This window comes from Euprymna scolopes, chromosome 31 (genome assembly GCF_053919585.1).
Source record: "Euprymna scolopes isolate OS-2025 chromosome 31, ASM5391958v1, whole genome shotgun sequence".
Lineage (NCBI taxonomy): Eukaryota > Metazoa > Mollusca > Cephalopoda > Sepiida > Sepiolidae > Euprymna > Euprymna scolopes.
Window position 1 is genome coordinate 29,413,142 of NC_136512.1, and position 15,648 is coordinate 29,428,789.

At 33.3% G+C, this 15,648-nt stretch overlaps 1 protein-coding gene across 3 annotated transcripts in view; it reads left to right on the forward strand.

The window, feature by feature from the left end:
- Positions 1–317: 317 nt before the first annotated feature.
- LOC145255668 (RNA-binding protein Musashi homolog 2-like) overlaps positions 318–15,648 on the forward strand; it is a 709,158-nt gene continuing 693,827 nt past the window's right edge. For 2 of the 3 annotated variants that reach the window (XM_080114229.1, XM_080114228.1), the window contains exons 1-2: positions 3,155–3,309; positions 8,677–8,717. In XM_080114229.1, the coding sequence (XP_079970355.1) occupies positions 3,248–3,309; positions 8,677–8,717 (103 nt within the window). In that variant the 5' untranslated portion in view covers positions 3,155–3,247. Of the gene's footprint in view, positions 592–2,972; positions 3,310–8,676; positions 8,718–15,648 lie in introns of those variants that run through there. The other variant, XM_080114227.1, reaches the window with a different exon arrangement.

Here is a 15,648-nt window from a genome sequence, read left to right on the forward strand (position 1 = left end):
CAAACACTCTCTCTCTCTCTCTCTCTCTCTCTCTCTCTCTCTCTCTCTCTCTCTCTCTCTCTCTCCAAATGCTTCCCTTGTATGTGCTCTCTCTTCTCCTAGCTCCCTCTTACTCTCTCTCCCCCTCTCTCATAGTCAAATTCTTCTCACCGCCTTTCTTTTATCAACTCCTCTCTCTCTCTCTCTCTCTCTCTCTCTCTCTCTCTCTCTCTCTCTCTCTCTCTCTCTCTCTCTCTCTCTCTCTCTCTCTCTCTCGTCTATATACATGCTCTTATTTTCCCCGTCTCTCTTGTGCATTTAAACCTCTCTCCTCTTTCGACTAACTGGTCCTTTAACACGTACATTAGTGAACGGCTGGGCAGACACGGGCTGATAAATCTGATAGAGATAAAATATGATAGATATGCATGGAATGTGAGCGATAGACTTGAATATGATGGGATCGATAAGTAGACACGAGCCCGCCGGTATCGATAGATATGAACAGGTTGGGATAGATATGGAGCGAATGATTATGGCTGGGATGGATGGATAGATGTAAATAGAGTGTGATGCTATGTGGATGGGATAGCATATCAATACAATGAACAGGTGATCGATATATTCACTCGCCCCCCCCCTCCAACTTTCTCTCTCTCTCTCTCTCTCTCCCTATATATATATATATATCCCAGTTTCTTTCTTTCCTCTTTTTTCCTTGTACAAGACGCTTCGTCCCCCTTTTTCACCCTTCCTATAACTTCTCTCTTTTTCTTTTTTATATTGTCTGTATCTTTCTCGCCCCCCCCCCAACTCCCCCCTCTCTCTCTCTCTCTCTTTCTCTCTCTCTCTCTATATATATATATCCCAGTTTCTTTCTTTCCTCTTTTTTTTTCTCAAAGTCTCTTCGTCCCCCTCCTTCCCCCTTCCTGTTACATTTTCTATCTGTATATTGTCTGTATCTTTCTCTCTCTCTGTCTCTCTCTCTCTCTCTCTCTCTCTCTCTCGACATAAGTGTATTTATCTCATTTTTCTTTCTCTATTCTTCCTTCCTCCTTGACTTTCTTCTTCGCTCCTCTCTTTCTCTCCCTCTTCCATCAAATTTTCGATATTGTTCTGATTCCCCCCCACCCTCTCTCTATCTTTCTCTCTTATTTTCCATACCTATCTACATATCTCCGTCTCTTTCTCTCTCCTTCCTCCTCTCTCTTCTTTTTCTCCCTCCACTTTTCTCTCCTCCTCCTCCTCCTCTTCCTCCTCCTCCTCTTCCTCCTCCTCCTCTTCTCTTCCGCCTCCTCAACCCTCTCTTTTCTCTCTCTATATCTAATTATCTATCTATCTCTTTGCTCTCCTATTCCTCCCTTCTCACTTTTTCTTCCTTACCCTCTTTTCTCTCCTCCTTTTCCACCACATTCTCTTTCTTTTTTTCTTTCTCCTCACCCTCTATCTATCTATCTATCTATCTATCTATCTATCTATCTCATTGCTCTCCTTTCTTCCTTTCTTCCTTTCTGCCTATTACCTTTTACGACTTCATCCCCTGTCCATCTTGCCTTTGCTTTCTCTTTCACTCAACCTTTCGCTGCTTTCTGTTCGCTCACACATACATGCACACACGTACGCAAACACACACACACACACACACACGCGCACATATAGTCCTCATTTCTTTTTTTATTTGTTCCCATCTACTATTTTTTTCTTTATATCTGTATCGTCCCATTTCCGAATATATATATATATATATATATATATATATATATACTTTTTATAACTTACTATATATATATATATATATATATATATATATATATATATATATATATAAAGAGAGAGAGAGAGAGTTGATAATGCTGTGAAACTGCAGTAAAGTATTAGAGTAAGTACATTTTACCATGTACACACACACACACACACACACACACACACAGACACATATAAATATATATATTTCTCCTTCAGCTGTGATTTTCTTCCTCTTTTAATTTTTCGCCGTTTTCTTCTCTTTTCTCCTTGTCCTTTTTCTTTCGGTCTATCCTACTTTCTTTTTTATCTTTCTTTCTTTCTTTTTCTCCCTCCCCGCACTCTCTATCTACTTAAATTGAGTCTCTCTCTCTCTCTCTCTCTCTCTCTCTCTCTCTATATATATATATATATATATATATATATATATATATATATATATATATATATATTGTGTTTAATATATATATATATACATATATTCCTATCTAGTTTCCTTTTTTCTTCTTTTCTATCTATATAGTCCCATTTATAATCCCCTCCGCCTCTCTCTTCCTCCATTCTTTGTCTCTCTGTCTCTTTCTTTCTTTCTCTTTCTCTCTTTGTCTTTGTCTTTCTCCTCCTCTCTTATCATTTTCCTCTTCTCGTCTTGCACCTCTTTCCTCCCTTTCTTTCTTTTTCTCTATATCATTTTTTCATCTCTCTTACTTTTTCCACTTCTCTTTTCCTTCACTGTTTTCTTTCTTTCTTTTCTTTATTTCTCCCTTTTTTCTCCATCAGTAACACCTTTCACTGCTTCCACTCTCTTTATCTCTCTCTCTCTCTCTCTCTCTCTCTCTCTCTCTCTCTCTAAAGACTCTTGTTTCTCCTCTTTCTTATCCGTTCTAATTTACTCTTTATTTCTTTTTTCGTCTCATTTCCATATATCTTCTCTCTCTCTCTCTCTCTCTCTCTCTCTCTCTCTCTCTCTCTCTCTCTCTCTTTGGGAATACAACTTCTTTTCACTCCTTCAAGCCATTTTTAACCTTAATTTTTTCTTTCAATTTCTTCTTTTTCCTTTTCTCTTTCCTTCTCTTGTTATTTTCCTTCTCTCTCTCTCTCTCTCCATGTATATATATATATATATATATATATATATATATATATATATATATATATATATATATATATATATATTTCTCTTTCCCGTCTTTTTGCTCCTGATTTCTTCTTTCTTTCCATCCATCTACTTTCTTTTTCTCTCCTTCTAGATTGTGTTGTCAGTTTCCCTGTGTTGAAAACTCGACGGTGGGCGTGGCGCCAGGTGCGCCGATGACGTCAATGTAAACTGACATCGGTTGCCATGGCGCCGGCGAACGGACCAATCGGCGGCCGCCTGGCGCCTGTCAATCATGGGCAAGCGCGGCTGTAAGGGCCCACCCCCAATTAGTCCATAGTGAAGAGCGAGCGGTCTCAGCGACCCCACGTGTGTGCAAAGCTGTCTGTACCCGAGTAGGTAGTTTTTAGCAGTAGTGGAGCTAGAAATATGAAGATGGATCCCCAAACCCAGCAGACGAACTCTACTGATGAAATTCCAAATGATCCGGGGTACGTATTTTATTATTGCCCCCCCCCGCCGTCTCGTTTTGTCTTTTGGATTCTGATTACGGATACCTGTTTGGTTTATTCAAAGTGTTTATTTGCCTTATTTTTATTTGTATGTTTTTTTTTTTAATAATTAAATGTATCTGAGATACATTGTATCTCTTCTCTTCCGTGTCCTGTCCGATAGAGTTTCGGAATATATCCTATTTCCACAGAAAAGCACAGATATTGTTGATATGTCATATTTTATTCGTCTTAAGCTTATATTCTTTGAATACTATTGCCCCCCCCCTTTTTTTCTTTTTTTTTTTCTTTTTTTTTTTAATTCTTCTTTCTAGACCTCTGTGTTTATTTATCATTAAATTAGTCTTGTTTTTAATACATCATTCTTGTTGCGTGTGTTTTTATACTTGTTGTGCATATCGTCGTAGGTAGAGTAAAAAAAAAAAAAAAGTACTCGTTTTAATTTATTTTTTTATGTTAAAGGAAGTATTTTTTTTTTTTTCTTGGGGGGAAAAATAATTTTAATTTTTTTTTTTTTTAATTTAAAAATCAAACGCAATATATTGTTAAATAATAATTAAAAAAAAAACTAAACTTTAAAACGAATAAAACGTTTGGCTATAGAAAAAAAAAACGTACACCTCATTCATTACTCTAGTGCGTATTTTATATTAACGAACAAAAAAGAAAAAAAAAACCGCTTCCCCGTCCCCAAACAAACGAATTATAAACAACACCACTGCGTTCTTTGTCTCGTTCGTCTTATACATTTTTTTTTTTTTTTTAAGAAACGTTTATCATCGTATTATAATTGACTACATGTTTGTTTATCGGGTATCGTTCCACAAACAGCCTACCTTCGTTCGTTCCTCGACTCTCTAGGCCTTCCTATCTCCTCGTTGTCGCTACAGCGTCGGAGGATAAGCGGGGTGGAAGCGCTTCTTTTCTAGTCTTATTCCTCGCTCGGTGCGTGTGTGTCTGTATCGACGATACATTTCCTCTCGACTCCTTTTTTTATTTTTTTTTTTGTTATTTTTCTTTCTTCCGTGGCTTTAATAGTGTTGCTAAGCATCCTCTTTTTTTTCCGTGCCCTTAGTACACTTTAAAAACGTTTCCAAAATAATAATAATAAAAAGATTTACTTTCGAGAAGCAAGCAAACAAGCCAAACAACCTATCCACCCCGATTGCTTGGGGTGGATACTGGTTGTCATAAATAATACGTTTCGTTTATCTCTTTACCATTAAGTTTTTTCATCGTCTGAAATTACTGATGTTCTTGAAGAATAATGCCTTTCATAATGAAATAAAAAAAAAAGATGCGGTGTTTACCTGATATAAGCAATGGTAAACTTCAATCTAATATAAATACCAAGTATTTATATATATATATATATATATATATATATATATTAATCCCAACCAAATAAAAAAACTCAATACACACACACACACTAAAGAGTATAGCTTATTATAAAAGAAAAGAAATTAACACTGTAATTGAAATTAAGGTACTAGTGCACTTATTGATCCGTGCTGAAATAACGTTATTATTTAAAAAGCCATTCTTAACATGGGGAGGGTGTTTTGTACCTATTCTGTACGTTAACCTTACAATTGAATAATAATTAAAAAAAAAAACAGAAAACTTTAAACTTAAATACGATTTTTAAAAAAAATAGCGCGGATCAGTAAATGCATTTACACCGAAATTTACAATCAAATTTATTGTTCGACTTAATACACCAAAAATTTGTAAATTGTTCTCTAAATTATTCACTCAAACAATAAATTTGATAGTAAAATTTCAATTTACAGTTAAAAAAATTTTTTCTTTAATATATATTAATCGGCTAAGAAGATCGACCTGTGATTTTTTTTTTCTTTTTAACTGCCAACAAAACTATTTGACATTTAATTTTGACAATTTGAAAGGTAAAAAAAAAATAGCGACAGAACTATAATCGACGATGTTTACCAAGGGCTTCGTTCGATGTCTACCTCCCCCGCAAATATAATAAACAATTTCACTTGTGAGCTAACCATGTTTAAATGCGTCTAATGTCGTTAATACACGGGTTATTTAATCAAAACAGCTAATGAATTTGACGCTAAACATATCTGATTTGGTAGGAATAAAGCGGGCTTAAATACTGCTACGTAACGATGTTTCTATAATTTAATATCCGTCTCATAATTGACAAACAACGATGAACTTGTTTGAATAAACACGTATCTATCTACGTTTGCTATCTATTATATCGTTGTTAATATAAACCTTATTTAACTATAACGTTAACAGAATTTACAATAAACATGTTTGAATGCGTCTACGATATCAAACACTATTAATATGCTTAACCATAACGTAATTTACGATACACATGTCCGACTGCATTTACAATAATCGATTAACATTATTATATAAAACTAGTTCGGTCAATTTTTATGACGTGCCCCCAGCGTATTATAAGCACCCCAACCTCCCCATGTTAAGAACGGCTTTCGGAATAAACACCCAACCCCAACCTCCTCATGTTAAGAACGGCTGATACTGCACTTTGTCACTTTACCTTCTGTCCCATGTCAACTGATCGGGAAATCCGGTGCTTATGCACTTTTGTTACCGCAATATTTTCTTTTTCTTTTTTTTTTTTAAATATGTATTTTCAAGTTTTACATCTTTCATGTTAAATTTTTAAGTAAATAGTTAGAAAGTGCCCCCTTTTTTTTCTTTTTAAGGGGGGTGGTGGATGTTCCCCTACATTAAAAGCCCGCATTGTGTCTAACTCTGTCCTTGTGGTATTAATATAGGCCTTAACACGATTTCCGATAAACACAAATATACGATTTCTTGTGTATATATATATTCTTTATATATATATATATATATATATATATATATATATATATATATATATAGCTAACGTGAAACGAAACGCGTCTGTAGACATCTACAATATATTTCCTCGTTGTTAGCTTGTATTTTATTCAACGATAACACTAGTAGAATTCCCGATAAACATAAAATTACAGTATCTTGTCTAATTAATAAACGCTTTAACGTAAACACTAACGGAAGTAGCAATAAACAGGTCGTTAAACAAAGCGTTTATTAATTAGACAAGACACTGTAATTCTATGTTTGTCGGTAATTCTACTAGTGTTATGGTTAAAACACAAATAGACGATATATTGTAGATGTCTACAGACGTGTTTATCATTAATTTTGTTATATATATATATATATATATAAAATAACCGAACAGAAATTGAGTTAATGACCAAAGAAAATATCGTAAAGTCGTGTTATATATATATATATATATATATATATATATATATATATATATATATATATATATATATATGCGAAATATTACATTATTTTTTTGTAAGCAGTTCTACATGGTTGACAAAATAATCAAGAAATAGATCTACTATATATACCATCATTATATATTTTATTTAAACCTTAATATTAACAAAACGGTAAACAGAACATATCTGGATGCCCCGACGATAATCTTGCATAATTATGAATGTACGATTTATTTAACTACAATATTAACAGAAGAAATCGTTAAATAATCTGAAATAACGATAATTATGCATCTATGATATCTCGTATCATAAATATGTTTTTTTCTTTTTTTACTATAACATAAGTTTTAACGATAAACGTGTTCTAAATCCATGTATAAGTCGTATCATTTATTAATATACGATTTGATTTAACTATAACACTAACGAAATTAACAATGTTTTGATTTTATTGTTAGTAATATTCGAATCGGTTATTTTAGTATATCTTGGCGAAGCCTAACTCCTTTTTCTCCGGTGTAGTCCTTTAAATTTCATTTAGGTCAATAGTATGTTTCTTATATATATATATATCCACCTCGTTCATTTATTTTTCTTTTTTGTTAAATGCGTCTTTATTTTATATTGTGTTCGCTCTTTTATATTTGTGCTTTCCTCACCAGAGCAAAATTTTACACAAGGTTGTTTTTAATATAGGGGGAGGAGGTGATGTCCAGCTCCCCAGAAAGGGGCACTCTAGATTGGAGACAATTTTTTTTTTTTTTTAAATTGACTTAGTCTGGAAGGGGGTTCTCCTTCACTAACTAAAGGACAGAATTACCTTAAGTGTAGCATAAGAACAGATACTACACTGTGATTTATAGATTCTATTTCGTAAACAAATATCAACAAAATTAGTCACAGGGGCAATAAAAAAAAATTGAGAGATAGGGGGAGTCTTTGGTCTTCCTTGTCATTGTACCTTTGATTTGTTTAAGCTAGGAATAGCTAGTCACCATAATACCACATTCACACCTGGGGGCGCCTTTACGATTCCCAAATCAAGTCGTTGTGTGTGTGTGAACCGTGTTTACACACTCAGCTTACAACCTGAAGGTCAGGTATAACACAGGCTGTGCTTTTTGCCACCTAATTTCTCATTAAAGCCCCAATAAAAGCGATTTAAAACGCTATTTAGTTTCAATTTGTTTCGTACGTTTGTGCGATAACAAAGATAAAAAAAAATAAAATATTACTTTCTTTAAATGCAAATGACAACTAATTACATTTTCGATGTGATGTGTTTATTGAGGACTTATATATATATATATTGCAATAGCCAACAAAATCAAAACTAGTGTAAGAAAGAAATATTCAACAAATAAATGGCAAGATATGTTACTCTTCTACCTACCCGGATAAATGTTTCTGTTTTAACTTATTTTAAAGTGCTTATTTACTTAGACTTGACACTATTTTTGTTTCTGCGTTAAAATGGAAAAAATAAACAATGACGGTGTTATAAGCATTCAGACCCCCCCCCCCGAGACAAAACACCGGTAGAAACCCATCCAATAAATGTCACCAATCGTGTGAAAATGTAATGTTTTACCTGTATTTTTTTTTTTTTTTTTTTTTTTTAAATTTTGGAGCGATTATGCAGGGTCCAAGTGGTTGTAGTGAAACCGCCATTTTGCCCGTTCTAACTCTGCAGACTTGACACTAGTTTTGTTTAAACTAATCAAACGCTTAAAAATTAGTTAAAAGACATAAATAAAACGCTTATCCAGCTAGTATCTTATCTTGCCTTTGGTAACATTTATTTGATTTTCTTTTTTCTTTTTTTTTTTTTTTTTTTTTTTTGCGGGGGATGGGTTACCTTTATTTTTTTTTTGCTTTGTTTGCTATTGTAAAAAAAAATGCTCTAAATCTTTTTTGTGTGTGATTTTCTTTTTCAATGATGTTCATATGATTGTGTTATTCCATTCTGACTATTTTTCTTTTCTATTTTTTATTCCCACTTTAAAAAAAAAAAAAAAAAAAAATGACTACATTACCAAATCAGGAAAATGTTTATCGGTGGATTGAGTTGGCAGACTACAGCAGGTACGTGTTTTTTTTATTGTTTTTTTTTTGTTTTTTGTTGTTTTTTTTTTCTATTTTTTAAAATTTATTTACATGTGTATTATCTATTATTGTGAATAATTATTACTTCATTATTTATTTTATTAGGAATTTATTTTGTAAGATTACAAATTTATTATTTATTAAAGATAAATAAAATAATTTGTTTTATATATAAATTAATTTATATATTATTTATTCATTATTTTTATTTTATTAATTATGAATTTATTTTCATTATTTATCCTTTATTTATATATATGGTTTAGCTATAAATTTATTATTTTTTTTTAATCATCTACTTATTTATTAATGTTAATTAATTCAAACTCCCCCCTCGCCCCCCCCCCTCTTTCGTTATCTCGAATTATAAAGTACTCACCACACCATTATCTAATCAGTAAAATTCCCTCCGTGGAAATCCCCTCGCATGTCATCTTTTTCAAAGTTTTTTTTTTCTTTTTTTTTTCTTTGCACTTAAAGACTCTCGAATCACGCAAACGGATATTCATAACAACTGCAAGATATTTAGAAAATGTTCATTCAAATATATTTAAAGTCAGCGTTAGCTGAAAGGCTTTTAAAACTTGTTCCTTTTCCTGCCACTCCAATCCTTCGTCTACCCTTCAGCATTCTACAAGCTTGTATCCGAACAAATGCTGTCCGGTTATTGTGTGTGTGTGTGTGTGTGTGTGTGTATATATATATATATATATATATATATATCAATATCATTTATAAACAATTATAAGTATAAAATTACCTGTGACTTATGGATTAAATTATCGATCAGTTTCATTAAATACGAAAAATATTAGAAATGTAGCTTTAATATATATCTAAAAAGTTTACGGTGTACTGCAACAATTTCACCTCGTGGTATCTGTTTTTTGTTGTTTTTTTTGGGGGGGGGTCCTCCTGGAACGATCTATAAATAACCTACAAATTAGTATTTTTTTTTGGGGGGGGGGCTTTAAAAGAATTCCGTTTCTTCTGCCTTTGGTCCTTTTCTCAAAAGAAAAAAAAATATGGATTTATATAGGTCTCTGATGGGTTGTTAAGTATGTCATTCAACAAAACACATGTAAGATTATCATACATCAAATAAAATTATATGAACGTGCTTTAAATATACTTGTGCCATTTGAATTGTTTACAAATGATATATAAGCCCTGAAAGTGCAGTTTATTTTCATTGAGTTTAAACAGATTTGTCAATTTAAAAAATAGTTTTATTGTTTACATACATAAAAAGTATATATACTATTAAAGCGTGTGTGTGTGTGTATATATATATATATATAGAGAGAGAGAGAGAGAGAAGAGATTATTCCAAGGGTTTAATACATTTAAAATCAATTAACCAATGGTAATGTATATGTATATATATATATATATACCAATATTTGTATTATTTTTTTTTTCAAACATATGAGATGTAACTACGAAAATTTTTAAATGATATAAAATTTTAAATTGTCTGGTTTATGTCGAAACAATTGTAATATCCGAAAAAATACAAATATGAAGTTATTCCTTGTTTTTGCCAGTGTGTGTGTGTATATATATATATATATATATATATATATAGCAAAGCTACGCGACGTTGTCGGGTGGGGGGAGTAACTTACTTTTATTAAAAATTTTTATCTTTAATTCTCTCTCTCTCTTCTTCACCCAGCCCATTCCTCTTTCACGCGTGCACACGCACAACTCTCCTTTATATAACAGGTTCTTTGAATAATGGATCGTCATTTTCTTTCCAAATATACATAATAACATTGAAAAAACAATGTTCCTCCCTGACGAAACCCAGTCCCAACTAAACCTTAGAGAATGAATTTTTTTTTTTTCCTAAATTTTATATATTATTCATCCAGGACCTGGTAGAGTAAGAATATACCACCTTTACGGGGCTTTATATTTGTAGTTTTTAACTCTTAGTTGGACATACAGGCAACTGCCCGTTTTCCGGAAGTAAAAAAAAAATTAAGTTTACAAACCAAAAGAAAATATTAATATTTATATATTAATCTACCGCCCCCCCCCCAAAAAAAAGCTCGATACAATCAAAATAGCAAATAGTTTGTCATAAAAGACACAAAGGCTGTAAATTATAATTCACAAAAAGAAAAAATTAAGATTTAATGTTCCTTATTGAGTGGGTATTCTGTCGAACAATAAGCTCTTAGAAATTATGATTTAGTCTTTAATCTTGTTTATATATATATATATATATATATATATATATATATATATATATATATATATATATATATATATATATATATATGCTATCTTTCAGTGTGGGATTTGTAGCAAACATAAAGTTTCATTTTTGAGTAAAAAAAAAAAAAAAAAGATAATATCCTGTCAAGTCAATTCTGTCGTTAATTATAAAAAAGATCAGCCATTTTTTTTTTTTTTTTTTTTTTTTTTTTTTTAAGGTTTAGAAATTACGCTAGAGCTTACGTCCTCGGAAATGGTCAAATTTAGAGGTGATCCGTTTCTTTCTCTTTTTTTTTTCTTTTCTTTTTTTGTGATACTATTACTTCCACTGCTAACAAGAGTATTTATAAAATCTCCCTCATATGATCGATTCGTCTCTTCACTTTGATATTAATGCTAACACACTGGTCGTGATTGGGAGGTAAAGCGAAAGATATAAATATACGGAGGGAGATGAAAACGGTACAAAGTAAAATCGTATGTTCATCAACGTTTCGTCTTTATCTCAAGAGTTCTTCGGGATGATTGATTTGAAGTCAAAAAAACAAAAAACGTTGAACATGCCATTTTAGTCTGTTCTTTTTTCATCTCCCATCACGTTGGACTATTTATATAAATATTTTCCTATGTGTCTGTCTGTCTTTTACAGAAGATCAGAATATCATCGGTTGTTCGAGCACTCTTCCAGTAACCTTATATATACGATCTGTCCCCGCGGTTTTAAACACCCCCAAAACCACCCATGTTAAGAACGGCTTTCGGAATACCCCCCCCTCCAAAAAAAAAACTCTCCATGTTAAGAACAACTTCCGAGATTGTGGCGAGGGTTATTCCGAAAGCCGCTCTTAACATGTGGAGGTTGGGGGTGTTTATAATATTCTGAGGCAGAGGCACGTCGTGAAAATTTACCTTCATATATTATTGACTACTCTCCTTTTCTTGATCGATTTGACCTTTACATATACTTTACTGTCATTGGTCAGTAATTAAGAACTCCTTCTGGACTGTGATGAATGGCCCTCTGTCGGTGAGGCATTAGAATACGCCGACTGCCCCCCCCCCCTGCAGAGGGTAAAAGTCCTTCAATGAGGGTCCTGGATATGACCTTAAACTATATCCAGTGGTGAGGCCCCAGCTTGTGGGCTTTGGGGGAGTGTAACCACCCTTTAATTACCATTGCTCCCAAGTCCACTCTGACCCGGAGTGGTAGTACCTGTTAGGGTCCCAACTATGAGTTAAATTGAAACCGACGTGAAAACAACAAATATATTCTATTACAAAAAATTTTCTTCAAAATCTTTGGATTCGGCATTAAATAACCCGAAAAGGGTTGATATGCCGTAAAACAACCAACCAACCTTCTGGACTGTGAAAATTTTTAATCTTGTCCCAATTGAAAATGCTTCTTTCGGGTGGAGGTTTTTATTTAGTACTAGCTCACAATTCGAAGGTAATTGTGTGTGTGTGTGTGTGTTAAGCACTAATATATATATATCCATCCATCCCTCCGACCTACGCCCCTTCTCTCTCTCTCTCTCTCTCTCTCTCTCTCTCTCTCTCTCTCTCTCTCTCTCTCTCTCTCTCTCTCTCTCTCTCTCTCTCTCTCTACTCTTCCTCATCTCCTGTAGTATTTATCTCTCGCTACAAGTACTTACCACTGGCTGGTTTATAGGAGAACGTATACATACGTATGTATATATTGGTTGGGCAGTGTAGGGTAGGGGGGGGTCTCATTCCTCTTCCCTGGTCTGTGGGAAGGTCTTGTATCCTTCTGAACTAAGGTCAAATGAAATATATACACTTTCACACCCACCATTCCCCTGATCAGCTCGGGTATTTTTTTTTTCTTTCCTTCCTTTATTCAATTTTAAACTTCATACTTAATTAGAGATTTCAAAAAGATTGAAACATTTGATGAGGAGTATGGGATAAATGATCTGCTTTGCAGTGGGCGATTTTTCTGGGCCTGTTTATTAATTTTATCGCACTATCACGCATACATAGTAGGTATATATATATATATATATATATATATATATATATATATATATATATATATATATATATTAGTGGTACCCGGATATAAGAGATTTTATTCGGGTCCCAAATTAGAGCCTGTGTTAATGTACAGGATGACCCGGATATAAGGAACCCGGATATAAGATAGATGTATGAACTCGCTAAGAGGTTTCTTATATCCGGGTTACATTGTATAAGAGAGTATGAAGACATACGCACACACGTATACAGTAGTATGAAAACGCGCGCACATGCATGTGTTAGTGTGAAAACGCACACACATATAGTAGTATGAAAAAGTGTGTGTGCACACACATACCAGTATGAAACCTATGTAGTAGTAGTAGTAGCAGTATATAAAAAACACAAAGTATGAAAACCTGTAGTTGTGTGTGTGTGTGTGTGTGTGTGTGTAATATGAATGATTTAAAGAAAAATCAAGATCTTCTTGAAAGGTTTGCTCTAATATCAAAACATACAGATAAATATCAGGCGTCATGTTTCCGACTAGAGAGCTCAATGGATTTTTTAATGTGCTAGATGTAATCGTCGTGTGTGTGTGTGTGTGTGTGTGTCGATCTGTGGTAGTTAGCGTGGATGAGCTCTAGAGTATCAAAGTGTAACGATTTCTGTGTAGTTTGCTTGCCATAAATGTTTTCTCCTATTATGTATATACTATAGAGAGGGAAAGAATAGTTCTATAGTGTAAAATTTACACTCTCTCTGTATTGTGAGAGAGAGAGAGAGACTCTAAATATGTAGATATGCTGTGTGTGTGTTAGATTTAACGCGGTGTAGAAAAAAATACAACAATATTTAAACAAAGAACGTTTCTATGGGATTGAAACTTATTGTCATTAAATGTGCTTACAATTGTGAAATGGATCAACAACAAAAAATAATAGTTCATAAAAAACAATTTACTTTTTTTTTCTTTTTCATGAACGGTAAGTTAACGAGAAAGGTAGACCTTCCTCTTTCTCTGCTGCTGTAGTACAGATAGTTGTTATAAATCTCTTCGACCTTCGACCTTTTTTTCCCGGGCACCGACTATCCGAAGTCGTCGATTAGAGAGAAACACGCACACACACAATGCCGAACTGATTCTCTCTCTCTCTCTCTCTCTCTATCTCTCTCTCTCTCTCTCTCTCTATATATATATATATATATATATATATATATATATATATATATATATCTCACAAATCGGCGATGGTTATGTATTCTAATTAACATATATCAGTTAAAGCTTATTAAAAAATAATACTAATAAAAAATCTAAACGCTATATATTTTAATTGCTTTTGATATATATGTGTGTGTGTGTGTGTGTATTAAGTCAGGATCTTGTACATCCTTTGTTCAGCAAAAGATGTGCATTTCGTTGTAAGAGACATATACTGTTAAAGGTGTTGACCCTCTCGAATTTCCTCACCGATTATAACTAATTGTAATAACCATCAATGACTACCGTTAATTAAATATTTTGATTGTCTTTTAAATTTCGATGTCGAATAATGTAATGGGTTGATATGCTGTAAACTGCAAAAACAACAAAAAAAAACGCACAGATACACAAAGGGGGGGGGGTATTTGTTCGCTTCCAATTAAATATATTCGGTCGGTGGTTGCTTTTTTTTTTTTTTTTCCTCTCTCTCTCAATTTCGCTCCATATATCTTCATATCTGTCTCGGAAGATGAGCGAATAAAAATCGTAGTTTATTCATTTTCTGAAAAGCACGAAAGGCAGAGAAATGAAACTGGAGGGGGATACTCTGGCCTTCTATAATTGTAAATGACGCACTTTTGAGAAATCACATATATATATATATATATTATTCTTACAGGGTGGTACTATAATGGGAGGGGGGGCTGCTTTCTAATCTTATTGGAAACAATAGTTGCTCGTGTACTATACATCCACCTTCTTCCTAGCAACGTCCCAGATGATGTATCATCGTTGTCTCGTTTCATCCCAGAATCGTCGTCCTCGGATCTTTCTTTCTCTCTGTACTTCTATTTTTTTGTCTAAGATACGTCCTGGATCTGTGAGAAACTCCATCAATCTGTCATACTTACTGTTAAAATAGCATTTTCGTAAGTCTGGCATGCTTAAGATGAAATGGCATTTTTTGTTGGTCTGTCATGCTAACTTTTGAAATGGCATTTTTGTTGGTCTGTCATGCTAACTTTTGAAATGGCATTTTTGTTGGTCTGTCATGCTAACTTTTGAAATGGCATTTTTGTTGGTTTGTCATGCTAACTTTTGAAATGGCATTTTTGTTGGTCTGTCATGCTAACTTTTGAAATGGCATTTTTGTTGGTCTGTCATGCTAACTTTTGAAATGGCATTTTTGTTGGTCTGTCATGCTAACTTTTGAAATGGCATTTTTGTTGGTCTGTCATGCTAACTTTTGAAATGGCATTTTTGTTGGTCTGTCATGCTAACTTTTGAAATGGCATTTTTGTTGGTCTGTCATGCTAACTTTTGAAATGGCATTTTTGTTGGTCTGTCATGCTAACTTTTGAAATGGCATTTTTGTTGGTCTGTCATGCTAACTTTTGAAATGGCATTTTTGTTGGTCTGTCATGCTAACTTTTGAAATGGCATTTTTGTTGGTCTGTCATGCTAACTTTTGAAATGGCATTTTTGTTGGTCTGTCAT